The sequence below is a fragment of the Oreochromis aureus genome, linkage group 5 (assembly GCF_013358895.1).
Source record: "Oreochromis aureus strain Israel breed Guangdong linkage group 5, ZZ_aureus, whole genome shotgun sequence".
Classification (NCBI taxonomy): domain Eukaryota; kingdom Metazoa; phylum Chordata; class Actinopteri; order Cichliformes; family Cichlidae; genus Oreochromis; species Oreochromis aureus.
In genome coordinates, this window is record NC_052946.1 from 32,978,604 (window position 1) to 33,006,044 (window position 27,441).

The 27,441-nt window shown below is 36.5% G+C and overlaps 4 protein-coding genes and 1 long non-coding RNA gene across 10 annotated transcripts; 3 read left to right on the plus strand and 2 right to left on the minus strand.

Annotated features, from left to right (window-relative positions):
* Window positions 1-393: 393 nt before the first annotated feature.
* Window positions 394-7,404, plus strand: slc5a8l (solute carrier family 5 member 8, like). The gene is made up of 15 exons (XM_039611941.1): window positions 394-1,087; window positions 1,387-1,452; window positions 2,085-2,136; window positions 2,390-2,457; window positions 2,765-2,919; window positions 3,184-3,324; window positions 3,413-3,542; window positions 3,645-3,733; window positions 4,022-4,134; window positions 5,132-5,199; window positions 5,315-5,401; window positions 5,538-5,731; window positions 6,072-6,181; window positions 6,306-6,391; window positions 6,501-7,404. Exons 1-15 carry the CDS (start codon window positions 734-736, stop codon window positions 6,612-6,614), a joined length of 1,827 nt encoding a protein of 608 aa, XP_039467875.1. The 5' UTR covers window positions 394-733; the 3' UTR covers window positions 6,615-7,404.
* Window positions 7,405-7,511: 107 nt separating this feature from the next.
* Window positions 7,512-8,782, plus strand: si:ch211-105j21.9 (sialomucin core protein 24-like). Its single transcript, XM_039612539.1, has 4 exons — window positions 7,512-7,636; window positions 7,801-8,274; window positions 8,384-8,536; window positions 8,620-8,782. Exons 2-4 carry the CDS (start codon window positions 7,818-7,820, stop codon window positions 8,745-8,747), a joined length of 738 nt encoding a protein of 245 aa, XP_039468473.1. The 5' UTR covers window positions 7,512-7,636; window positions 7,801-7,817; the 3' UTR covers window positions 8,748-8,782.
* A 137-nt stretch (window positions 8,783-8,919) lies between these two features.
* On the minus strand, window positions 8,920-17,509 carry sycp1 (synaptonemal complex protein 1). Of its 5 annotated transcripts, none has more exons than XM_031736672.2 (35): window positions 17,377-17,509; window positions 16,876-17,005; window positions 16,584-16,668; window positions 16,435-16,478; window positions 16,187-16,351; window positions 15,998-16,065; window positions 15,817-15,890; window positions 15,651-15,709; window positions 15,469-15,535; window positions 15,271-15,344; window positions 15,047-15,155; window positions 14,645-14,739; window positions 14,367-14,551; window positions 14,210-14,277; window positions 14,070-14,131; window positions 13,848-13,964; window positions 13,636-13,740; window positions 13,402-13,505; window positions 13,185-13,302; window positions 12,990-13,060; window positions 12,819-12,900; window positions 12,658-12,720; window positions 12,515-12,577; window positions 12,377-12,439; window positions 12,141-12,257; window positions 11,935-12,045; window positions 11,755-11,847; window positions 11,584-11,658; window positions 11,397-11,483; window positions 11,161-11,307; window positions 10,198-10,248; window positions 9,974-10,045; window positions 9,791-9,895; window positions 9,602-9,667; window positions 8,920-9,514 (listed from the first exon to the last, which is right to left on the minus strand). In XM_031736672.2, the coding sequence occupies exons 2-35, from the start codon at window positions 17,002-17,004 to the stop codon at window positions 9,374-9,376; spliced, it is 3,135 nt and encodes a 1,044-aa protein (XP_031592532.1). In that variant the 5' UTR covers window position 17,005; window positions 17,377-17,509; the 3' UTR covers window positions 8,920-9,373. The 5 variants fall into 5 exon arrangements, with proteins under 5 accessions (XP_031592532.1, XP_031592533.1, XP_039468470.1 ...); XM_031736673.2 differs by lacking the exon at window positions 17,377-17,509 and adding an exon at window positions 17,195-17,344; XM_039612536.1 differs by lacking the exon at window positions 13,848-13,964.
* Window positions 17,367-23,214, plus strand: LOC120440272. 2 transcript variants are annotated; one of them, XR_005613128.1, is made up of 5 exons: window positions 17,367-17,472; window positions 18,891-18,962; window positions 19,143-19,209; window positions 22,726-22,863; window positions 23,137-23,214. It is a non-coding gene; the product is annotated as an uncharacterized LOC120440272 (long non-coding RNA). The 2 variants fall into 2 exon arrangements; XR_005613129.1 differs by having other exon boundaries at window positions 23,081-23,162.
* On the minus strand, window positions 18,027-27,078 carry slc16a1a (solute carrier family 16 member 1a). The gene is made up of 5 exons (XM_031736658.2): window positions 26,719-27,078; window positions 23,167-23,435; window positions 20,585-20,728; window positions 19,690-20,463; window positions 18,027-19,003 (listed from the first exon to the last, which is right to left on the minus strand). The coding sequence occupies exons 2-5, from the start codon at window positions 23,381-23,383 to the stop codon at window positions 18,768-18,770; spliced, it is 1,371 nt and encodes a 456-aa protein (XP_031592518.1). The 5' UTR covers window positions 23,384-23,435; window positions 26,719-27,078; the 3' UTR covers window positions 18,027-18,767.
* Between the last annotated feature and the right edge of the window lie 363 nt (window positions 27,079-27,441).

Sequence of the window (27,441 nt, forward strand, 5' to 3'; positions counted from 1 at the left end):
CACATATGACATGTATGGCAAATAAAACACAATGTCACCCTAGGACTAGTGACAAAACCCTAAAAATTTAACCGCATCCCTCCTCCTGAAATTCCTAACATGAGCAATAAATACTGAACAACCATGAGTTGCGCACAGACTCCTCATAGGTGTGTCAACATGTCATTTCTTTTTAATAAGAAGTGACACCATAATAACATAAAAAAATAATTTTCCGTCCGAAAAGAATACACCACGTCATAACGTGTCATAAAAGAAGACACACCAGAGGCTCATCAGTTTTTACAATCAGGAAAATTATGGAAGGCTTTACTACTTAGTGGCCCTGATAGATTATTAACTAAAGTGAACTAATCTTTATAGTCACTAGGAACCACCAGAGTGGACCAGATTTCTGTCAACGACAAGGGAGACAGTTGAACTACCTCAATGTTCTCATCCGTCAAAGAAACTTTTCTGATAGTTAAAGTGGCTAAGCTGCAAATAACTGAAGACCAAGAAAACTCTCGTAAAATCTGTTGAGGTCAAGCGATAACTTTTCCACTACGCAGCGGATTTAAATTTCTGACAATTGATTCTGAAATGCACTGCATGTCAACTGGATTTAAGGGCAATTTCAGGATAATTTAAAGGGGAACGACTAGATTTGCAAGACTGAAAGTTATTGAATTCTGACAGAAGCTCAATATTGTGTGTCAAAGGAAGACCCTTTGCTTTTCCTGCTGAATCAACCATGGTGGGTACAGGAGGTCCAGTGGCAACTTTCTCTGTGTGGGATTATGTGGTGTTTGCTGGAATAATTCTGGCAGCAGCTGGCGTTGGCCTATTCCAGGCTATCCGAGGTCGCAAGGAGACTAGCAGCGAGGAGTTCTTACTGGGTGGACGGCAAATGACAGCTGTGCCAGTTGCCATGTCACTCACTGCCAGCTTTATGTCTGGCATCACAGTCATTGGTACACCTGCTGAGTCCTACCGGTTTGGATCTGCTTACTGGATCTTTGGCTTCGCCTATGCTATCATGTCTGCAATCAGTGCTGAGATCTTTGTTCCTCTTTTCTACCGACTGGGGGTCACCAGTGCCTATGAGGTAGGGAGATGGTAGAAACGCTGGTGAACATATGAATCAGGAAATAACTTAAAATGCCAAAGATCAATAAAGCAAACAGCAAAAATACTGTACACGGCTTGGTGCTGGTTAATGAAGGTTACTCATTACAGGTGACATGCCTTGTTAAAAGTGATTCCAACATAGTATGCAAAGAAATATCTAAAGTATTTCTTTTGGAAGTTTTATTTTAAAAAATACAGTACACAGTACAGCAATATAACAAATTTGTGGACCAAAAGATCCTTCTATTGATACCCAGGTTTCCTTTTCATTTCTAGTACCTGGAGTTGCGATTCAGCCGCCCCATTCGGATAATTGGGACATCAATGTACATCGTCCAGACGGTAAACAAAGAGTTTTAAATGATTAAATATATGATCAATTACTTTATGTATTGATCGGTGGTTAGCACTGTTGCCGCACAGCAAGAAGGTCCTGAGTTCAATTCCACCATCAGGCCGGGGTCTTTCTGTGTGGAGTTTGCATGTTCTCCCCGTGTTTGCGTGGGTTCCCTCCGGGTACTCCGGCTTCCTCCCACCGTCCAAAGACATGCAGTTTGAGGGGATAGGTTAATTGGATAATCCAAATTGTCGCTAGGTGTGAATGTGAGCGTGAATGGTTGTCTGTCCCTGTGTGTTGGCCCTGCGACAGACTGGCGACCTGTCCAGGGTGTACCCCGCCTCTCGCCCTATGACAGCTGGGATAGGCTCCAGCGCCCCCCGCGACCCTGGAAAGGATCAGCGGAAGCGAATGGATGGATGGATGGATGGATGGAAAACTGAAATTATTAAGGAATGAAAAGTTGAGCAAACACCAATGATTAAAATGTTAAAGGTAAAATGATAACAGCACCTGCTGTTTTTTTTCTTTTTGACTATATGTAAAACTGATTCTTCCACTTCCAAGAAAGCATTAATATAAAATATGTGCTTGTTGTTTTTCCATGTAATCAGCTAATGGTGACATTTCTCCTCAGGCTCTGTACACCGGTTTGGTTATCTATGCTCCAGCTCTTGCTCTAAATCAAAGTAAGCCGAAAAGCTCATAAAACACATCTTGATAAATGTAGGACTTTTAACTTTAAGCCTCACTAAACTGTCACCTGCTCATACAACTTCTACTTCTTCTTAGTGGAATGTTAGTCCTGAGTTAATATACTAATGATTCTTTCATGTTTATCCTATAAAAAGCTTAATCTAAAAAAACAAACAAACCCCAAAAACCAAAAAAAAAAAAAGGATGTAGACAGAACCATAATGAAGCTTATTTCTTACTACTCAGTCACTGGACTGGATCTGTGGGGAGTGTTGGTGGCTACGGGAGTGGTGTGCATCATCTACTGCACTTTGGTTGGTACCATCTAATGTAAAAAAGTATTATATTTATTTAATTAGCTGCTTTAGACAAGCATGAACTAAAAACGTTGTTACCCCAGAGCATGCTTTCATTTCTAATGATAAACTTTTTGGTTCATTGAGGTTTTAATAACCAGTTTTTCACTTACATATGAATGAAATTAAAGTTACTGGCTCATTGATAATTAATAATTGAACACATCTGAACATTATTATGAATCTTACCAAGGAATCAGTTCGACAAATTCAGCAAAAAGCCTTTACAATGTGACGCTTACTCTAACATGAATGTTTTCTCCAGGGTGGTCTGAAAGCAGTAATCTGGACAGATGTGCTGCAGATGGTAGTCATGCTGGCAGGTTTTGTGGCTGTTATAGCTAGAGGAGCTGTACTGCAGGGAGGCCTGACAAAGATTTGGGAAGATGCTGGTGAAGGAGGCCGTCTACAAGCTTTTGAGTAAGTACACAAGCAGACTAATGTCCAATAGTGAGTGAGTTTATTTTACAATAAAAAACGGGCAGGGTGTTTTGAATCACATAAACTGTGATTACTAATTCCAAGAAAATTTACTAAAAACATTTTGTATCCAAAAATAAATATCATGGATGGGAATCCTGCTAATTGGCTTCTATATGCCATGCCACATTAGAGGTTTCTGTCGTTGATGTCCTCAAAGTTAACCTTCAGTATATTTTCATATTATTGACATTTCTATCACAGTTTTGATCCAGATCCCCTGAAACGACATACTTTCTGGAGCATCGTAGTTGGCGGTAGCATAATGTGGGCGTCAATCTACTCAATCAACCAGTCCCAGGTGCAGCGTTATATCTCCTGCAAAACCCTGGGACATGCCAAAATGTGAGCGTTCCTGTAATTCAATACAAACAGTACATTGCTGAGTCTGAGCAAAATTTTCTGTGCTGACATGTCTTTTTTCATCTTTCAGGTCTCTGTATGTGAGTATGGTTGGCTTGTGGATAACTGTGACTCTGGCTGTGTTTTCTGGTCTCACCATGTACTCCATTTACAAGAATTGTGATCCACTATCAAACGGTGATGTTGCCACCCCTGACCAAGTAAGTAAACCTGCAGTTTTCTCTTTAGTCCTCACCACCTTTCCTTTTCTTGTGCAACAAAGCATTATGTGTAACAAAACATGGGTTATATTTATCAACCAGCTGTTCCCCTACCTTGTGATGGATATTCTGGCAGACTTCCCTGGAATTCCAGGCCTGTTTGTGGCTGCAGCATATAGTGGTACCCTGAGGTGAGAGCCTTAGACATGCAAAAACATGTTATTTTAGAGCTGTGCAGGGATCAGGAGCTGATAAATTAAGATTCTTAGAAAAGAATGGCCTTTGTTGCTGCCAGAGAAAAGGTCACTAAGTAGTGAACAGGAAGATATTTTTGCATTTGCATTACGAGACATAGATAATGCCATAAAGTACCATCTGGTGCCTGAAACTAGCCTTCTCTGTGTGTAATTAGCATTTTAAATGCATCAGCCTGACTGTTGTGTTCCAAGTCTAAAAGCTTACCTTTGTATATTTTTCAGCACAGTGTCTTCCAGCATTAATGCCCTAGTTGCTGTCACGGTAGAAGACTTTATTCTACCGGTGTACAAAGACCTCACACAGAAGCAAGTGAGCTGGATGAACATGGGCCTGAGTAAGTTGCACAAACAAAAACTACCAAAATAGCCCAAAAAAGCCTTGAGACAACTGTTGGTGCAATTTGGCACTATATAATTAAAGTGAATTGAATTGAAAACTGTGAATAAAAGCTTCATCGTGTCTGTAATAACACAGCTTAATAATAGGACTTTACAGCTCTTTACAGCTCTTTGTTTTTAAGTAGTCACCAACAACTGTTCAGACTCCTGTTATCTCAGGCCCTTTGAGATTACAAGAGAGTGACATCAAGATAACCATCTTATCTTGCTATTTTTAGCAAGTGATTCAAAGCATTTCCACTATATAAGTTATGACATTATTAGAAATATATCATAGATAGCCATTTGAGCCTGCGTAATACCTCTGAACAAAGGAAATCTTGTCAATTCAGCAAATAGACAAGTCATGAAGTCGTAAAATACAATTGTTAATAATTTATATTAACAGACCTAACAGGACAGTCGGTACTGTTACTGTTATTTTCAGAAGGTGTAATTATGGTGTGGGTCGTTCATTTTCTGTGAAAATACGTTTGCAGCACACAACTTATCTTTTTCTTCTTTATGTCATACAGACAGTTTTTAGTATGGATCAATATGCTGTTTTTGCACAAAGTCACAATGATCTTGTTCATTGCAGTCCATTTTTAAGTGCTATATTATTTATGGTAGTAAAAAGAAAAGAAAACATGATTTCTACTGGCCTCACATCACCTTTGTGGACTTATGTTTCCATACGTTTTCCATAAGTTATGACGACACATTGAATTATATGAAAAAACAAATAAACATATGCTTTAAACAACCTGTTATTAAATTACACTGAACCAAAAAAGCTAAACCTTTCAAGTAGAAACTCAGAAAAGAGTTAAGTGTGCATAACCATAATAACATTTGTTCTAGAAAATTGTGTAAAACATGTTGCCTATCTGAACAACTGAATTTGCGCTGTGAAAGTTGCAATCTGTATCTTTGATATATTTCTGCTCTCAGGTGTTTTCTTTGGAGGAGTGTGTATTGGAATGGCTGGAATAGCTTCCCTGATGGGAAGCGTTCTGCAGGTAATCGGAATCACCATGAACACAAATTACTGAAGTCATTTATTGCTCTACAGCTTCACCATGAGGTGAAGTTTGCAAACTACAGGGTAAACTACTTCTTTTCTTTTCTGTTTAGGCCGCTCTTTCCATATTTGGCATGATAAGCGGACCGCTCCTTGGTCTCTATCTATTAGGCATGTTGTTTCGCACATCAAACTCAATAGTGAGTATTTCCTTGCACTCAGACTTCCACTAGCACAACTGCACAATCTGACAACACATAAAAAATGTTGCCAAAGAAATACAAATGTAACATCCTCAAGAAAGTAGTTCACTGTGTTCATATTTACATATTTCAGGGAGGACTTGTGGGAATGATCATTGGTCTAGTGTTGACTCTGTGGGTGGGAATTGGAGGCCAGCTTTACCCACCGACAGCTGAAAAGACAAATCCTCTTCCACTCACCACTGCAGGCTGCAACAACACAATAGGCCAAAACTATACAACAACAACTCCCTGGACCAGTCCAGTGACTCTGACCCCAGAGCCCGAGTGAGTCATTTTACATAAAAGACTGACGCAAAACTCCTACTCAGCAACATAGTAAAAATCATAGTAAAATTTTATTTAACAACAACAAAAAAATTAAAAATTAAAAGCTGTCTCTAAAGACATAATTAAATTTCACAAATGAACTACAAAAAGTACAAACTTCTCTGAAAACAGTTGTCAAAGTAAGACAAATCACTAAGATCTGAGCCAACCTCTAAAACCTCTTACCTGTAATGTAGGATTTTTTGCAAGCATTTTGTTTATGCTTTAGACAACATTAATTTTCATATATAGTCTAAGTATATTAAGATTAGTGATTTTTTTTAAAATTTTATTTCAGTTATAGGCCTCCTTTAGCAGACACCTGGTACTCTCTGTCTTACGTCTACTTCGCTCTGTTGGGCGTTCTGACCACAATTGTGTCTGGCCTGCTTGTGAGCGTGATCACAGGTGAGATATTACTTTTTAGCCTTTATATTCACTGCAGAAATCTAATCCATTATATTGTGATATTCCAATTATATCAAAACAAGGATAAAACCAAGAGAGTATGTATTTTTTTATACATATACAGGTGGATGTAAGCAAGAAGAGATGAACTCAGAGCTGTTTGTGAGGAAGAATGACTTAATCTGCTTTAGCTGGTGCAATAAATCAAAGGTATGATGCTGACCCCTAACAAACAAAGGAAGAACATATCAGTAACCCTCTCCAAAATCAACAAAAAATTGGTGTTTTATAAATATAATATGTTTTTAACCCAATACAGGAATCAGACATCACAGAGAAGCCTTCAGCAAACATTTACATGGGAGATGACAACCCAGCATTCAAAGAAGACGACATGATGAGCAAAGATGTTGAAAAAAACACAAAACTGTAATACTAGTCTATCAATGACATGTTCTGTCTTGGGGTCATTTTAATTAAATTTAAGAAAATATACGCACATACAAAAAGCACAAGCAAAACCCCATTATTAGCATTTGATGATAATGGTATTTATATTGATACTAATCATGTGTGGAAAATCTAAAACTGAATCACTCAAGAAATCATTGTATTTATGTTACTGACGTGGGTATTTCAACAAGACAGAAACAGTGTATGTAATACAATGATGGAAAATCTGACTTGTTTATTCAAGTCAGATGCCCACACCTTCTGCTCTCCATGGGCTGAGATGTTCCAGTTTCATGTTCACTTAGACAACCTTGTAATTCCATTTATTGTCCTTTATATTCAGTTGCTGATACCAGATTACAGTTTAATAATCTATCTGAACATTGCACTTAATTTTATGGTGACACAGAGATACATATTGGAGTATTGTTCACTTTTACTGTACAGTGTGATTACTGTTTTGAAGTAAGTGTTTTGAAACACGAACAATGGCTGTTTGTCTATTACAGAGTTGCTTTTTTACGGAAACTCTTGCAGTCTTTATGAGCTGCCTGTTAAAGCTGGTAACAAATTTGTCAATAAAATATTTTGTAAAAAAAGTGTACTCAGTAAAAAAAGCTGAAATCACACATACACAAACGACTCTAAAAACTTTAGTGCATGAACTGTACACACCCCCTCTTTCTCTCTCTCTCTCTAAATATATATATAAAGATATTGTCTATTACTTTGGTAACTGTCTCTTTAAGGCTTATAAAATATGTTTGCCATAAAGAAACAGACGCTGATCTCTGGACTGGACTGACAACAATGCCTTTGTCTCCTTTAAACAAACAGTAGAGGAAGTTTAAGGGCAAAACTGCCCTGCCCACATTCACCTGCCATAGTATCAGCCCTTTTCTCTCCAGGAAGTGAACAGTCAGTTGAGGCATGGAGGCACACTTTCAACCAGAGAATTAAACTAAACTAGGCTGCTGTTTTCACTCTTATTAACTAAACAAGGTGAGCTGGTTTTTCTCTCATTTTTTTTTCTAGAATTAGTTTTTTAAACTGTTTGGATTTACTTAAAATTTCACAAGAGGGATATACATGTTTGTGTAATGTAACTAAAAAGATCACATCTAGTCTTGTTTAGTCTTGCTTTCAGCTAATGTTTTTCTTTCCAGTACCAGATTTAAAGGCCATGGATGTAAAGTTTACTGCCCTGGCTTACTGCCATCTGGCCCTTTTGTTCAGTGTGGCCCAAACAGAAAATGGGACTAACACTCCTCAACCAACCTTTAGCTTAACGACCCTTACGACACTAACTCAGTCTGACTCTACTTCACCAATCTCAAATTTGACTGAGGAGACAATGCTATATACCAGCACACAGTTGGATAACAAAACTGTCGCTAGTACCACTGCAGCTACAACCGAGAGGACAAGTCACCACCAGACTTCTCAGTCAGCAACCACCTTGACTCATCTAACAAACAGTAGAACTCTGAGGACTACAACCTCTAGCACTCAAATGTCAACATTTACTGCACAAACAACAGCAGGTATCCAGACCACAGTAGATAACTCAAGTACACCAAGTACTCCAGTAATTACAACTGAAAATGCAACTCATGCTACCATGAACAGAACCAGACAAGGTAAGCATAAGGCTCCATTCTTATCTGCAGTTTTATCAACAAGTAAACTGTTCATTTTTTATATAATTTGCTGATAATGGCAATTCTTGCTGTTTTACTTTGTCGCTAGATGTGGGCCTCAAAGTCTCTGAAAGGAATATGACTATTGTCTTCAGCACTGTACTTGGAGCATTTGCTGTGTTGTTGGTTTTTCTTATGTTTCACAAATGCAAACAGAAAATACAATACTTGCACCAACCTCTCAATAATGCAGAATACACAGGTAAGGAACTCTCCTTCATCAAACAATTAGTTCAAACCCTTTTATTTACTGGCAATTAAAAATCCCAATCTAATTTTACACAGATACATTTGTGGCAGATGATGACACACTCGTTATTTCTGGAGGACTTTATGATGGCCATCCAATCTACGATAATGTACCAACAGCTCCTGCAGACCAGTCTCAATTCCACCTCGAGTTTCTCCATTAAAGACACAGAGTTTCTATAGTCTGAAATCTGCAGTTTAGGAGTGGATAAAACCAATGTACTAAACCAACGTAACCAATATACTTTCAAGACGGAAATATAACTCCTATGATGGTCTTTATAAGAGAAAAGGGAAATGAGAATAGGTAGGGCATTCAAACAAGTAGAAAACTGATTTTTGAGAACATTGCTTTTACTTGTACAAAACCAGAATACATAAATATATTAACAGAGTAACTTGTAACAACTAGAAATTGTCAAAGATCAGCAATATAACCTTGTGATAAAACATATTAGATTTTATGTTAACATTAAAGATGGGTTATTCCAAACAGCACAACAACAAAGTAATAAATAACACAGTGACTCTGTAGTCAGTTAAAATACACCCCTAAACACCTATAAATAAACTTACTAAAAGTTGGCATCTTAACACCAAAACCTTCTCATTGACACTATGTTTTAGTTGAACTGCAGAAACATATTCCATGCATATTTTTGTGTTATTATTAGTCTATTTGTTATTCAGTCAATTGTCTATTATTTATTAATTCTCAATAGAACTGTATTTTAAGTCACCCACCTCTACCAATATTGTTATTACTGCTAATCTGACCTAACAGCCATACTTAGGCAAAAATCTTCTCATTGGTCTTCTTCTTTTTTTTGTCACAGCCAGTAACAGCAGTCCAACCAGCATCTCTCATTCTTTTCATTGCAGCCACCTTTAAGGAGTTTCCTGGTGATTTATGAACGAGTGGGCTCTGATTCTGTAAAAATAACACACACATAGAGATTTTTAAAAATCAAAGTAAGTGTATTATACGCCACTTTGTCTGATCATAATGGCACATTACCTTTTTGAGAATGTGGAGTTTACATTGTGAATCTGAACTTTTACGTTCAGGTACATTTGTAAAGGTCTATCAAGACAAGAAACAAAAGAATACACATTAATCTGCCCTGCAAATTTGCAGAAATGGTAAAATCACATTCACATAACGTGCAAGGCTTATGGCATTGGCAAAAAAAACTCCATTGCTTACCAAGAGATCATTTTGATCTGAGCTGTCAGACTTGGGGTCAAGTTCAATGGCGCTCTTTCCCCACTGTGCTGACTTTTCAGAAGGGGGAGTCCTTATTCTGTAGGACTATAGGGGAGTAAATGTCAGTGAATATATTCATATTTTTTTAATTTTGGAAAATGTCAGAATGGTATACTATATTACTTTGATCTTTGTTGTTCCGGCAGTATGGTTTGTAAGACTTCTTGGGGTTTTCATGTCTTCACTGTTGATGCACTACAATTCAAAGTCAGTGCAAGTCTCATAATAATTTATCATAAAACTTAAAGTAAATAAAAGCATATCGATACAAGAATTATTTTATAATTTATTCTGTCTATAGCCATTTTTATATATCTACTTTATGAATAGGTTAAATTGCAGTCTACCTTGGATTTTGGTGTTCCACATGATGCTCTGATAGATTCACTGGCAGATTCCTTAACAAGAATTCAAACAAAGTTGCTTTAGAAAAAGGCTGTAGTGATATGGTTATATTGTACTGCTTTACGTTCACACACAAAGTTTTGTAGGTGTTTCCTACAGGTATAGGCAATTATTAGCAGACTCTTCCATGTGAACTGACTAATAGTATCTGGGGCCAGTTTTCCCAGTCACTATAAAAGCTGCCAGCTTACTAATCTCTGAGAGATGCTCTCCATGAATTTGATTGTTTTCTCCATTGAGTAACACCCATGCTCATATTCACACTGCTGTTCTTGTTATTTAATGGTTTCTAAATAAATCTTTCAACTCTGGTGCATTTTTAGTTCCCATGGCACATTTGAGAATCTCATTAAAACATATGAATATATACCTTTGTTTACTCATACACAACAAATACATCCTTTTTCTTTTTCTAAATAAAATCCAGGTGAATAATAAACATTATGAATAGCTATATGGCTACAAACTGAAAGGGTAATACACCATGTCCACCATAGTTAACCCTTTTAAAACCAAAAAAATGTGAATTAAAATCTTCGCAAATATTATGGAAAAATATTAAATTTATCTATTTATCCAATTTGATTCACCAATTACTTAGACCAAATATCAGCTGATCCTGACTCAGCTGGATGTTGTTCTGTTTATTTTGTCTTTACCTATGGCCTGGTATCATGGATTATTTTACTAATAAATACCAGTTCAGCAAATTCAATTGTGGTTGTATTTATTTTTTATAACACCCAAAACCAAGGATGTACTATATCTGAAGTAGAAAAGGCTATTTTGAGAAATCTGTAGTTATAAAAACTTAATCATCTGATTTTCTAAGCTTACTTTAAACAAAAATGTCTGAAACAAAACGTGCTTAATCTGTTGAGAACATTTTGGTCGATAAAACTCACATCTATCATACGAGCGGCCAAACTCTGACCATCTTTGCTGTAGGAGGAAGTTTTCTTGGCCTTGAAGAAGTCAAATGTGTGACTCTTTGAAGAGTTCTCTTTTGGAAGCTCGGAACTGTTCCCTTGTTTATAGTTTATGGCAGCTGCCTGTAGTAGTACACATACATTTTTGGTCAACTAAAAGTAATGACAAAGAATGCCATCTAGTGGCAGCCTATAAGCTGCATGCACTGTACCTGTTTGTCGCTCCCTTGTGACAGCAGAGTGCTTTTCACAACAGACATTTCCTGCTTCAGATCACTTATTTTGTTCCTGAGGTTTTCCTAAATTCAAAGTGTTTGTTACATTGTGAGCTGTCTCTCTCAGAAGTATGACAGCTGTACAAAAAAAATCCAACATAAACTGATTTAAACTAGGATATACCTTCTCTTTTGTTTCTGCCTTCAGTTCTTTCTTCAGCCTCTCATTTTCAGTCTTATGCTTTGAGAGGTCCAATTCCTGATTTAGAGAATTTTGTGGTGCAAATATTAGGATATGGCACATTTTCTGGTTAATTATTATTAGTGCTACTTAGCATGTTTCTTAGTGTTATACCAGTGATTTTGCACGGGCAGTCGCCTCCATCTCATTCTTCTTCTTCTCTTCAAGCTCTGCATCCTTTTCTTGGACCATCCGGTCATACTGGCTCTGGTAGTGACAAGTTGGGTTCATTCCAACATAATATACATGAGACGTATTTATCAGACAGCAAGAAGGCCATTATAATAACTTTACCTTATGTTTTTCCATCAGAGTGACCATATCTCCAATCTTATGCTGGCATTTAAGTTCTGTGGCCTCCTTGTTCTTAATGGCTTCTGCTGCTGTAATTCTAAGTTTCTGGACCTACAACACAAATTGGTTCTATTTTTGTAAATTCAACTTGTAGGAGGTAAATGTTAATTAAATTGAAATTACAAACTGAAAAGTAAAAGAGTAACCTCTTTCTCAAGTTCTGCTGCAAAAGTCGATTTTGACTCAAGATCCTTGAGCAGTTTCTCATGTTCTTCTCCTTTGAGTTGTTTAAGGTACTGGGACTCATTTTGAAGGCTGTTGATCTAAAGATTAAAGCAGCATCTTAATTTCCTAGTCTAATACTGATTAGCTTAAATAGTTCACATACATATTAACAACTGGAAAATAAAAACACAAACAACCAAGCAAACCATCTCCATACCGTTGTTTCAAGGTCATTGGATTTTGCAATCTCCTGTGCCATTTGTTTCTTAAGCATTTTATTCTGAAAATATACAAGTGAGGACAATAAATACCATTCCACTCCTTTTATAGCTACAGTTTCATGGTCATTACAAACCTCTTTCTTGTATTCCTCCTGGGCTTTAAATTTAATTTCATATTTTTTTGTGAGTTTGCACAGCTGAAAAGCAAAGATTTTTTGTTTAGTTCCAGAAAATGATCAATAACAACAGTATTTGCAATTTCACTGCTTTCACTCACCTTTGTTTCCACAGCTTTGATCTGTTTTTCTTTTTCTGTGATTTTTACCTGAAGTTGCTCATACTGTTCACACAGATCATAAAAAAGCCATAATGAACATGTTTAGAATAGGCATCTTTATAAAGCCCTGTTTCTACTAATAATTTAGTTAAGATGCTTACCTTTTCTTTGATTTGCTTCTGCAGAGTTTCTGTTTGTACACATTTCCCCAGGATTTGGGTTTTGACTGTAGTTAATTCATCTCTATTGTATAGAAAGTAAATATTTAAATTTAAAAAACTGCGCATTCCAATCAGAAAAAGCATCTTTAAGCCTCTGAAGTGCAGATTCACCGTAAAGTCTTGTTTTTTTCCTCCAGTGTTTGAATTTCTCCTTTGAGTTTTAATGCCTTCTCCTCACTCACCTGAGTCAAAACAGTTTTTAGAATTTGTGATTAATGTAATAAATATTTTAATAGTAATACAAATAATAATAATAATAATAATGATAATAATAATAATACAAAAAATCAACCCCATAATTCAGACCTTCATGTTTGCCTCAATAGCTTTCACATTAGAGAATCCATTTTCAAACTGCTCTTGAATGGCTGTCTTCTCAGACTGCAGCTCATTAAAGTTTGATAATAGCTCTTCATACTTTACTCTTAAAAATGACATAAATAAAAAATGAAACATATTACAACAGCGTAATAAAATGTTATATATACTAATATGATGAAATGGCTATCTATTAACAACTCACTCATTTTGCAAAATGTCTTTCCTCATCTGCTCCATCTGAAAGTTGCATTCCTTATTTTTCTTCATTTCAGTACACAGCTGTTCCTCCAGCTCCTGCACTTTGATCTGGAGGTATATTGCAGAGAAGCAATGCATTGCATATTTCAACCCATGTCACTGAATATATTTTACTACCAAACACATAAAAAGCTTTCTCTAGTGGGGCTGAGAAACAAAATTAAAAACATGTAAAAACCTGAGTCAAAGTGGACTTCTCCTTTAAATGTTCTTTTTCCTTTTCAGCAGCTTCACAAGCCTTTTTCAGTGAGTCATTTTCAGCAAAAGCATTATCTGCTTCTTTCTGTATCAGGGAAAAGGGACAAACAATTTTAAGTATCCTTATTAGGCTATTTGATACAGATCGTCTTTTCCTTTTGCATTAAGTATCTATTTATCTACTTATATCACCTTAATCAAGTGGATTTCTTCAGTTTTCTTTGAAAGCTCAGCCATGAGTTCCTCCATTTTAGCTTGAGTGAACTGAATTTTAGCCTTCACTGACTCAATAGATTTAGATTTTGTGTCCTAATAACAAGAACACATATTGTTTTGAAGGTATGTAACAGACTGGGGCATGCAAGGACTGGTTTTAGAGAGAAATCATACACTTTTCATTCAAATAAACTGTACCAGTTCATCTTTGAGAATTTGGATTAGGCCATCTTTTTTTGTAGCCTGGTCGATGGTTTCTCCTGTTGAGTAAAATATTTCTTTCAGCTTGAAGCCACAACACCTAAAAATATCGATACATGTTATCCGGTGGGACTTACCTAAAACTGTGTTTCTCCTTTCAAGTTCAGTGTTGTTTTTTATAAGTTTATCCTCAAGCTCTTTGGCCCTTCAGAAAAGTAAAAACAAGAATATAATGACAAAAGGAAACACTGTACTTTATCTAGAAAACACTATGAATGAAGGAGTTTCATATACCTCTGTATCTCTAGTGCTAGTGAAGTCTTTAGCTCTTGAATGGTTGACTGAATGCACTCTAGCTCCTCTGCTTGCTGGTTTTTGACTTTGTTGAGCTCCTGTAAACTGAGATCTTTGTTTTGGATGATCTCCGCATACTCCTTTTTACTTTGTTCCAAGGCTGCAGCAGTAGTTTCCTGATTTTTCTTTGTTGGGGTGTTAATATTTCAGTTAAAGCACAGTGCATGCAACACAAGAGCCCAGTTTCAGTACAAAGAAAAGAATCTCAAGATACTCACCTCAGTCTCCCTGCAGCGCTGCTCAGCAATATCCAGTTGTTGAAGAAGAGACTCCTGTTCAGCTTTTGCACTTTTGAGAAGTTCAAATTGATGATCTGTAAAAGCACATATACAATATTGGTATCCCCAAAACAAAGTGTACTAACCTGACCTGAAGTCTGGAAAAGAAATAAAACATTTTCACCTAAAACTAAGCACCTTTTCTCATTTTAATGAGCAACTATCCAAATATAATGTCATGACTCTACGCACAAGAAATACTTCTGCATAGAGTAATATTCAATATTGAGTAATATTTAAAAAAAATGTTGTTATGAAAACAATGTATTTTTTATTACCAGTGTAGCAAAGTTTAAAAAATCAACATGCACAGCTTATCTTCAGATCTAATTATGATGTTACTTGTTGACTGTTGAAGTTCATTGCAGTGCTTCTGAGTTTCATCGAAGTCCAGCAGGAGTTTCTGCAGTTCGGTTTCCTTATCCTTAAGTTTTATTTGAAACATGGTTATCTGTGAAGAACATGTCAGTCATTAACCTCTCAAAATTTGTAAAATTTGTGGAAATAAATTACATGTCAAAAGCTCCACAAATAAACTGATAGAAGGGCTTTTTGCCCCCACTAACCTCTTCCTGTTTTATCTGAAATTCCTGCTGGTATTTCTTTTGTAGATGGTCAAATTGCAGTAAGTCTTCTTTGACTGAAAAACAATAAAACATGCTGTGTTGATGGTCAAAGTGTCGCTAATACATTTAAGGCATTTTATTGAGAAAAATACATAACATTTTGGCATAATAGCAGCAAGAAGAAATGTATATATATACCTTTCTCCATCTCTTGCTGATCAGTTTCTACTCGGACACGTAGGCTTTCAAATGCAGCAATCAGTTTCTAAATGAAAAAGTAATAAACTGGCAATCAAACCTCAGCATTTTACGATGTTTTGATCAACAAAATATAATAAATTAAAAGCTAAATTACTGGCAAACATTTTGTGGTGTTTTACCTTAACACTTTCGTTGTTTTCAGTAAGGAGGTCGTGGGTTTCCTCTCTTTCAGCTTCAACTGCAAAACATTCAAAGCAAAGTACCTTTTTTTCTGCACTTACTAAAGCTGATAAAGAAAAGTATTCTCCAGATCGGCAGAATTTATTTAAGACACTTTTTACTTACATAAATGTATTTTCTCAACTGATGAGTCAAAGGTTTCCTTGAGTATATTGCACAAGTTCCATGTTGAATTGTTTCTGCATTTTAAAAATTGAGTTTTTAGCATTTCACAATTACGGGAACAAAACAAAGCTAAATGTAATCAGACCGTCATATTTATCTTCGTTTCACAAATCACACATACTTGTTCCTCAGTTCCTCATTTTCACTAATCTGTTCCTCCAGCTTTATGCTGAGACTTTCATTTCCAAACTGCAGACAGAAAATACATTAAAGAATTCAAAGTTATCTCCTCCTATTGTAAGTGTTTTACATAAGTAGATAGACAGAGATAAACATAAGGTCAAATATGATCAGTCTGTGAGGTACACACCTGCAGCTCCTGAATTGCCTTGCGCTGTGTTTCAATTGTTCTTTTGTTATCTTGTAGCCTTCTTTCCTTTTCCACAGTGTCAGAATAAACTTTAACCTTCCAACACTTAATTTTCTCAACTTCATCAAACAGCTTTGAATAAAGCTGACCAGGATTGCTATTATTCTGGAAAACATCCACAGTTTAGGAAGTAAAATGACACACACACATATTCATGCTGCATATTTCTGTGCAATAGAAATATTTACCTCGTCTTTCTCCATTGGTTGCATGAGTTTCATCTTCAGAAAGTCTTTAGTGGGAAACAATAATTAGGTTAATATTTATAGTGCAGTTCTTCTGTTGGAAGTGATAGAGCTGGTGTTGTTAAATAACACTGACAAAGACACACAAATACCTTGTTTGGGTGGTTTAGTTGGTGCAACCACGTTTGTATTGGGGAACAGGATGTTTTTCTCTTTGTCAAAGCATTCACTGTAACTCTAGTGGAAAAGAGCAGTAATATTTAATGTCATGTGTGTTAATAATTACTGCCTCATAGACTGCTGCTGACAACACACATACAATGGTCATTGCGCTTATAAGGTTAAATAGTTACTGCTGAGCTAGCATAGTGGTGCTTTGAGTTTTTTCATCAATGTTTAGCTTCTAATAATTAACTAATTATAACCAACTGTTTATTGACTTACAGGTTGCAATGCTTTCATGAAATCGCCTCTGTCTTCAACTATTTCTCGAGGTTGAACCGCAGATATTGGTCCGTTATTCACCCTGGGAGGCACCAACAGCTTGAAGCTAAAACGTTGATCTCTCTCCATTCTGGAATAGCCATACAGCAATACCTAGTTATTTAATAAGCGGTGTTTTAAACCAAGACATCTTTAATAAACACTACAGAAATTCCAGAAGACTACAAATAACTATTATTTCCCCCTTTTACCTAATATTCATAAGTCAAATAACCCTAAACATTAGCTAGTTAGCTAACGGTAATTAGCTTTGCGTCACCTTAGCTTGCAGACAACAGCTAACAGTTACCTCCGGTATATTAGGTCAGCGTTAATTCCCACATAATATAAGATTAAAAAAACAATAATAATAGTCAGTAGTTTAGAATGTTACTTAATAATCATCAATGTGGTAATTTACTAGGTACTACGTGTAAACTATGACATTTTTTTTAACTTTACCTTGTTAAACTTGGTTAACGGTTATAACACGACCACCCTGCACGAGGAAGGACTCTTGGCCAACTGTTTAAGTGAAGACTATTCTGTGTCGTTCAGGTTTATTTAAATATCATACTTTATTTTCTTTTTTTTTCTTCTTCGTATAATAATAATACTAATAATAATAATAATGTGTCCCTTTAATTAATACTTAATGTGTAAAATTGGCAAAATAAAGCAACATTTTATATTATAAAATGAAAAATGAAGGTGACACGTTATAGTCAAGGGATGTATCATTTATACACAGATAATTTTTCAGTCTAATTTAGCACAGATATGCAGTTGGAGGTGATATATGTCATATAAGAACAGCACTTTGTATCTTTGAAACCATCAATTAGTTTGGTACATTGTGGAGAATATTAATTATTCTCTGAACTATTGTATCAAAACTGATATGCAACAAATATTACAAACAAAATAATACTATATAATTATTCTTTTTTTTCCTGAAGACTATAGCTGACATTAAGATTTAATTTTTAAATAAATTATGTCAGCACAAAACAAAAACATTATCATATTTCAATGATTATTTCTATTTCTATCTATTTCTATGATCTATTCTTAGATTCAAGAAAAAAGAAGACACAGGACACAGTGGAGTATTACATCCTTGTTAAACAGCCTTTTATTTGACTTTTTCACAAAATTCCTTTTTTTTGCAGTCAGTGGCATGTTTACCATCATAAGGCAAACAGCTAAATGTCAGAATTATTTTATAATTGGCATAATGCATTATCAACAATGAACCAGAAAAAATAACATTTAAAAGAATTTAGAATGAGAATGAATGTGCTCATAGAATAAACAAAGTGGCATGGGTGATACTTCTAAAAGTTAAAAAAATTGCACTTTGCTGTGATGTGCTTGGAAATCTTATACTGTCTTTATAAATGTTGTGAGAGAGAAGTGAGAAAAGAGAAAGTGTCTCTTAAAAACAAAGTTTTCTACTGGTAACAACAAACAAACAAGAGCAAAACACTTTCATTATGTGATTGTACATTTCAGAAGGTTAACATGCTAAAGGAAATAAAGTTATAAAAAATGTTATAATGATATTACCAATAAGACAGAAGTAATTTAAATTGCTTATTTATATATATTTATGAGGTTTAAGTACAAATATAAGAGGTATATATTTAATGAGGATTGTGTATTTGTGTTTAAAGGACTTTAATAATTGTGGCTATGAGTTCTATGGTGGGCTTCAAAAACAATGCATAATCAAACTGATGAGGAATTAATGCTATTGTTGCCTGTTGAAAAAGCATGTTTCTTTTGATGAAAAATTAGCTCACTAAGAACAATAAATTGACCCATGTTGTAAATTGACTTGATGCAGGACTTTATACAGTGTCCTCTGTATTCCTAGCTTCTGCCACCTCTTTGGCAGCATTGTCCCTGTTGGACTTTTGTTCTCCAACTCCCACCCCTCCCCTCCTCTCCTCCTTTTTTTTCTCTTTGTCCAGCAGCCGATAGTTCAGCCCCATTCCTGCAAACAGGAAGACACTAGCAACTATGAGGATGATCCCACAGCCCTGGTAGGTGTACTTGTAATCATGGTAGACGTCTTTGAACTTCCCTGTGAAGACAAAAAGACATCATACAGGATCATTTGTTTCTGTGCATAAACTGTATATAAAAAATGGAAGTCTTCACCATGACATTAATGAATCCTTCAGATGGATATTTTAGCTGTTACCCTCTGTGTGTTTTGATAGTAGAGCGAGCGCTGGTACTGACTGAAAAACTACAGACCCTACATGCTCATGGCTTTTCAATCACAAGGTACTACACTCAATGACATAATGTGCGATAGTCTGTTCTAGTGGAACAGTGTAAGGGTCTATGTGTTGCCCCTGTGATGGGCTGGTAACCTGTTCGGGGAGAACACGCCTCGCGCCCAGTGACAGCTGGAATGGATGGATGGATAATCTAGCAGTCTAAATCAAAATGACTAAATGAAGACAATATTGTGTTGTGTAACAGCTGAAACTAGAGATTGAGACCATAAACCTATAAGCGAAGTCTTCATTGAAGTAAAAGATCGAGTGACCAACAAGGCCATTTTCTTATACAGTTGCACTTCTTATTGTGACTTAAGGAGTGCCCTCTGTTGGCCAGTTAAAAAATAAAATTAAGCACTTATGTAGTGGCTTAACTTTCAATCTTTTATATATATAAGTGTATTAGTAAACTTATAGTAAGTAGTTATAGTAAGTATATATGTATATAGTAAGTAGTTATTATCATTAGTGGGGTACTCACCAAGTAACGGGGGACCTAATAATACAGGACCGCACTCAACAATAGTGACAAGCCCAACAGCACTGGAGAAACGCTGAGCTCCGACTAGGTCCATTAACGTCTCGAACAGGACTGCACTCAGCCAGCCGAAAGCAAACCCAAAGAAGATGGCATAAATGGTAAAGCCTGTATAATCTTCTGATATTGGGGCTAGGACATGACACACGCCGTTATACAGTACTGAAGCAGCAAAGAAGTACTGTATCCTGGGACGGACCCACTTGGTATTGGCTACCATGCCCATTGAGGGTCGGGCAAACATGTCAACAAAAGCGAGGATAGACAGTAAAAAAGCTGCCTTCTCTCTGGCAATGTCTTTACTCTTGGCATAATTAGAGAGGAACACCAGTGGTGCAAAGAGGCCAAAAAACATGACAACATTGCCCACTATGTAGAGCAAAAAGCCACGGTGCTTGAACAAAGTGAGGTCGATAAAGCTGTTAATGGTCTGCAACACAGTCTTCCTCTCTGTGGTCTTCTCTGCAGGTTTGGGTTTTGGTCCTATAGGCCGCATGAGGGAACCTGCAACACAGCAGTTGAAAAGCAGGCCACCCAGGATCAGAAAACTTCCTCTCCAGCCAAACTGATCAAAGAGCCAAGTATTAATAGGAGCCAGGGTAGAAAGGAAGACAGGACTGCCAGCCATGGCAATCCCATTAGCAATAGGTCGCTTCTTGTAGAAGTACTTTCCAATCATTGTGAGGGCAGGGTTAAGGTTCAAGGACAATCCCAGACCTGAAAGATTCAGTAAAAATATGTATAAAAATGAGTATGAAACAGTGTTTGAAAAAACAACAGTGCACGAAAAAAAATAAGTTAGTAACAAACAAACTTGAAAATATTAAAAACTGGGTACCTCCCAGAACACCAATGCAAAAGTAGAGTGCTTGAACAGATTCACAGAAAGATGCAGCAATGAGGCCCAATCCTGACAGGCATCCTCCAGCCATCATAACAGGACGACTCCCATATTTGTTAACCAGGATGCTGCTGATTGGACCTGAACCAAAAGAAACAAAGAACAAATATAGTAAATATATAAATATAGCCTATATATCATATTTCTGCATGTTTTTCATCTATTCAAAGGCACAATTCTAATTTTAACCACCAGAGGGCACTAGTGCCACAGCTGTGTCCCAGCAAATTCAAACAACTTCAGCAATCAGTTTTGTCAGTGCTGCACTGCAGTAGATGTGCTCCCAAGCCATTAATAATGCGATCTGTCAGAAAAACCACAAAAGCTGCAATGAAATAATCATTTATTTGATCCTGATATTCATAAAAATTGACAGAAGAATAATTTGTTTTGGAGTTCTTTTTAATGTACTCCAAACACAATTGAAATGATCATTAGAAATATCTCAGCTCAGACAAGTGGGTGGGGGTATTTGTGTGAGTGTACTGGGGGTGATCTTCTCATTGGTGTGTACATTGGGGTTAAAATAACACTGAATCTTCTGTTATATATTTTGATATATATATATATATATAACATATATAAATATTAGATTTTGATACTGGCTATAGAGAAAGAAAGACTGACTGTGCAAACAGTAACCAGCTTATTAAGATTCATGCATACTGGATTCAAAATCAGCTCAAGAAAATTGCTATGACTAGTAGACAAATGACTAAAATGCACTGAGGGCTCGGGTCGCAAAACACCATCTCCATCTAAGACATGTAACAACCAGCCTAAATGAGTATGAGGATCCACATGGAAGACACTTCTGCCTTCCTGCCAAATCTCTGCACTAGCCAATGAACCCAAATGGAAACTGACAGTTTTTGTTTAGAGGTTGTCCAGACTCATTTGCCAGCACGGTGCAAGACAAAGGGTTTTTAAATTGTAATGCAGGCAGTCTCCTCACAAACAATGAGTTCTTTCCTTCTGCGTTGCAGGGTGGGTTGCTTATGATAAAAAGGTTGGAGACAAACCAATGTAGAATATTATGAATATAATGAATCAAAAATTGAAGGAGTACAGAGGTACGCAACAGTGGGCCGTTAATGAACTTCTCCTGCTGATGTGTTCTGAATGTTTAACATAGAGATGGCAAGAGGCTCAGCTGTCATCTGCTCACGGCACTGACAAACATTGCCTTGCTTATTCTCTGTTCTCAATTACTATGCATAGCTTGCCTTCATCTGTGTATATTTACATCAAACATTTGCATTAATTGAAGGAGTTACACATATCCATGTATACTAAGACACTGCAGCTCATAACTTGTTAGGGCATGTGAGGCTCTAAGAGCCAAGTAAAACAAAAAGAAGTGATTAACAGACATCCACTTTGGTCCATTATGTGTTACAAATCAAAAGCAACACCATGGTAAAGACAGAGGCAAGCTGAGAACAATCAGATACTGTTACAGTGTAACTCAATAACCTTTAACCATTGTTCCTGCATGCCTGAATGTCACTCTCCAGAAGCAGCTGCTTGTTAAGTGTTGCTGAACAATAAGCAGCATTGATTTTTTCCATGGGGAACATGATACTTCTGTTGTACAGTAATGAGGACTTAACTTGAATGTGAAGTTTTGTTCGCCTTAGGAACTTAATACTCAGAGTAAATAACAGACATGTGGCACCTTGATTTCACTCGAGCAGAAATATATACGCTGGGATGTTTTGATGCAATATGTTCACCAATATGCACACAGTGTAATGCTAGCTGAGTGAGGCCATATTTCCAATTTTATTTTACTACTAGCAGATCTTACAAACAACTTTACACATAGCCCCATGTATAAAATTTGACTGACAGTGTATTTTATATGGAGCTACACTTCCCACTTCACACATTAGTTTGGAACACTAAAGCAGCTTTCCCAAAGCTTCCTTGAGACTAGATGCCTAAGTCATCATTTTTCCAGTTCATCACACACTAGAGCAAAGAGAACAGCAGTGTTTTGATTTCAGAGGAGATGGCCTTGTGGGACAAGAAGGACTTCTTTGAACTCTGATCTCTCTCTGTTTATTTATCGTGAGCTTGAAAAGGCCTTTATCATCATCTGATTGACCAGCCCGGAGTGACATCATGAAGTGTCTCATTCATCTCATCAGTGCAAGAACACAAACAAAACCCCTGGTGGTCTTCCAGTCTCAAAGCACAAGAGAAAAGAATGGGTAGGTGTGCAAGGCTTAAACTCATTCATATGCTCCAGAGACAAATAATGTTGCAACAGCATTTCAATGGAACACTTGAACTTTTGTTTTGTCAGGACGTAATGTTTAAATTTTTCAGCACAGTAATTATGATGATGTGTGATCTCTCTGTGACTGAAAAGCTACACAGTAAGCCTGTATTTCACCAAAAATAAATGATTGTTTTTATTTGGAACAGAACACTACAGGAATAAATGGAGTATAGTCATGCTAAGAGCTGGGTATTGATTTCAGCAGCTTGTCTTGGATGGTACTGTAGCTCACCTCCGCCGTATGTGACGGCTAACATGATGGAGGAGATCCAGGACACCTGGCTACTTGTCACATTGAAGATCACCTCAATCTCTTTGAAGAAGACAGTGATGGACTTGGGAAATGCATAGGAGAAACCAATAGAGATGAAGGCTCCAATCACCACCATCCATCCCCAGCCACCCTCAGGTGGTGTGTAACCTTGAGGACCACCGACGGCTGGTGGCATTGTTCTTTGCAAATCTCCTCTTTAAACTCAAGAGGTTTTACAGATACGATGACTGTTTAGGAGAGAAAAAAGTGACAGAGAAAGTCCTTTGATTAGTTGCTTGTAATTCTTAAAACACTTAAAAAATATATATTTGTGTTTATGAATTAGAATACAGAAGACCTTCGGCAAACAAGCTGAAAAAAACTTTATTTAGTTAAGTGCTTAATAAATATTCAACCCATCAATAAACATATAAAATTACAAAACATTTTCCCATTTCATACAGCTGCACAGTCATTTGTGATACTTTGTTCAATTTAGTGTCCTCTTTGAACTTGATGTTTTGTCCTCAGCTTTGAAACATTTGACATCAATAAAACATTCTTATATCAGTTTTGTCAGCAATAGATCAACTTTGTATTCAAGTTGATCTTAACAAGTATGACCTTGCAAACAGAACTCAGATTTGATGTTTTCAGTATTTCCAAACACCAGCAGTGGTTTTGTTTCCGGCTCACCTCTCTTGTTTAGTAATATTGTCAGTACATTTTACTTTGGCATTGCCTATCATGGCAGTTTTTGAAGAAGGAAAATCAAACTAACAAATTTCTTACCAGAGGTGTAATTTTCACATTTTCACACTGTGTTTATCAAATAAACATTTGCTTTTATTTTTTTTTAACCTTCACCAAGTGGAAGTTACTTTTTTTTTTATAAGTTTTTAGAAAGCTAGAAAAAAAAACACATCAGGTACTGTCTCACAATCTTGATTTGATTTTCCTTTTTCCAAAATGTTTTCATGCATTTCATGCTCCTTGGTCTCAGCGTTAACTAGGCTTTTCTATTCTTTGGAAGCCCTTTTGGCCATTTCAGCCCTTTTGGCCACTTCACCATATAGCTTTGTCATGCATCATACAGTACGAACCTTCTATACTGACCTATAACTTCTGAGTAACCCTGCTTTGACGATACCACATATGTATATGAAAAGATTCATTATGTTGCAAAAATATTTCCCCAACTTTAATAACTGTGTTCAAGATTAAACATGGCATTTCTGGCCTTGCTTTGCTTTGAATTGCTCTCTGCATGCATTTACTAAGCTCCCACCCGCTGATCTCACACAGTTTCACTTTAGAAATGATGAATACGAGTCCATCGGCAGAGTCAAACAACTTACTGTATTGTTTACACAGGGGAGACTATCCAGAGAGAACATCGATCAGACCACGAACACAGGTTGAATTCACACTGCTCAATAGCTCAGGGCTATGCTCTGGAATGGCTGATGATGTAGCGTTTTTCAGCCAAGGAGGACTTGATTTGGTTGATGAATTGGTTTAGGACTCTGAAAACTTATTGGATAAACCAGTTGTGTGCAGCACGTAGTGAATATTTAATGTTTTAAAGAACTTTTGTTATTGAGCTGGGATTTTAGCGTCTGCTGTGCAGCTGTAAATGTGCCTCCTTCTTTATCCTGTAGCAGCAATACACTGAGAGAAATAAGAACTTACACTGCCACTAAATCTAATCAGTTTTGCATATCAAAGAAATAAGTTGTGTGTGTTACATTACTGGAAAAGTTATCACTAACAAAGAGTATTTGTTTTTTTATGTAAACAAAAATGCTAAATGACTGTTGTTTTTGAGGAACATTAAATTGGTCCATCAACCAACTGCACTGTGGATAAACTGTCTGTACTTTTTATATTTCAATGTTCTGGCCGACTTGTCAACCAATGAGCATTCATTTATGTTTAGAAACATGCAACTGGGATTTTGGGAAGGCTGCATGAGAGAAAAGCCTCTCCATGGACTCTCCACTGACAAGTACATACACAAACTGACACAAACATGGAAACAAAAAGGTGTCCTAACTGCAGCTCTGTACTCTGATAATGTTCTCTCCAACCTGCATTAGAAAACGTAGTTACGTAGCTTTATACTCCAAATAGATATATATTTTGTCATATTTTATCTTCTTTTTTAATGTGTTGCTTCCAGTTTAATCTTGTGTTTTCATATCCATAGAAAGTTCAGTGTTGTTTGATGTTACCTGTCCATTGGTTAGCTTCATATCAAAGTTAATCATGTTTTACCAATAACATCATGGCAGCCCACAGATTTTTCCATGAAGTGACCACAATACAGCAATATTATTTTACAAAGCCTAAATGTCTAAGTTTGCACCACATATTTTATTGGCCTTTCTTAATAAATGCTACTTTTAAAATCAATGTTGTTTAATACACTGTAGGTAACAATAAAATTTGAGTTTGTTTAGGTTAAGTTTAACAGTTTTTAAAAATTTTTAACCTTTAATCGATCAAGGAGCCTTCCCCCTTTGGAAACTATGAAATTACGAGAAAAGGGAATGAAAAGATTGAATGAAGTCTAGACTCTTAAACAGGATAATATGCTGGGAAATGTTCTTACAACAGAGACAGTGCTATTGTACTTTTAAAGAATAAAAATTCAGCAGTTGACATTAAATGATGAATGGAGGAACAAGTTAAGACAGACAGGACCCCCGGATAGAATAGTAAATCTGCAGAAATAATGAATAAAACAGATAAGTTCTCACTAAGGATTGACTGCCTGGCTCTAAAATAAAGAGCAAAATATCAAACAATTCATTAAAAACTGCAGAGTCAATTCATTTAAGCCAGGAAGAAGTAGACAAACGGTCAGAGGCATAAAAACAAACTCCCCTCACGCTGTAAAGGTCTAAATAAAGTAGCCAAAGTGGGCGGCCTGAAAGTGCCACTTGACAACACACATACCAGCACAAAGCAGGGTGGGCTCAGCAGAGGACATCAGCAGATATACAAAAGGATTTGGTGTCTGTGCTTAAAGATGTGAGGCTCAACTGATTTAATTTGAATTCATAAGATTAAGTTTGGTAAATGTATCTCCTTTTCTTAGAAATTAATTTTAGTCTCAACTCTGTGTACCCATATGTTGCCTGAATTAAACTGTCAAACTAAGAATAATGAAAATAAAAATGAAAGTACCTTTAATACGGTTGAGAAACCACACAATTTTAAATTTGTGCCAAATTGGGCTCTTTTGCGGAAGACTTTTCATTCATTCTGCCTGCTTCAGGCCTTTTCTGACCCCAGCTTTCTAGTACCAATTTTAGACAGAAATGAATTTGTCTGTTTAATTATAGATGAGAATAATGTGTTAAATATTTGCTCAGGGAAATTGCATTCTCACATAATAAGTATTGTTATAACACTGACAAAGCAATCCATGTTTTATGAATATCCAACTGGAAATAGACTACTTCTTGAAGTAACTATTTTAAAAATGATGTCTGGCAAATATTATATGTATATCAAGGATCTTACCTTAGCAGGAGCTCTTGAACAGGGACAGATGAGCTCTGCAGATAAAGTCTCTGAGGGACGTTAACACAGTGCAAACATCACAAAATCGGACTGAGTGGCTTTGAATATATATATATTTTTAAAAAAACTCCAAAAAACCCAAAGAAGAAATACTACATTTGTTTCATAGACAGTCCACAAAAAATCAGTGGGTCTGTGGCAGCCTACAAGTTTCAACAGTGTCACCGTTTCCTCTGAATAAAGTAGAGTTCATTCAGTGCCCAGATCAAACAGCTGGACAATCTGGACACAACGGTGCTAAATGGTGAGGCCAGTCAAGATCTTATTGGCTATGCAACACGTAGTGCCATGCCCCTACGGTGCTTTCTCCACCCCTCTGTCATGTGCTGAGCTGACACACAAGGTCAGACTAAGGCCCTGCATACTGCACAACTCTATAGTATCCATGACTGTATGTGGTCCAAGAGGATATAATAATGTCTGCACACCAGAAGATTAGATGCTCTTATCGGTGCCATTCACTTGAATTTTATAGGAAATCAATTTTACAAATATGACAGACATTGTTTATTCAGCCACCTGAAAGAAAGACTTTTGTGTCATTCCTTGTTGAACCTTTCTCCCAGATTCCCTGAGGAACTATTTATAAGTCTGTATCAGGGCTTGGGACAGGAAAGGCCTGAGTACACTGGGTAACTGAAACAGCATGTGCTTCCAAAGTGC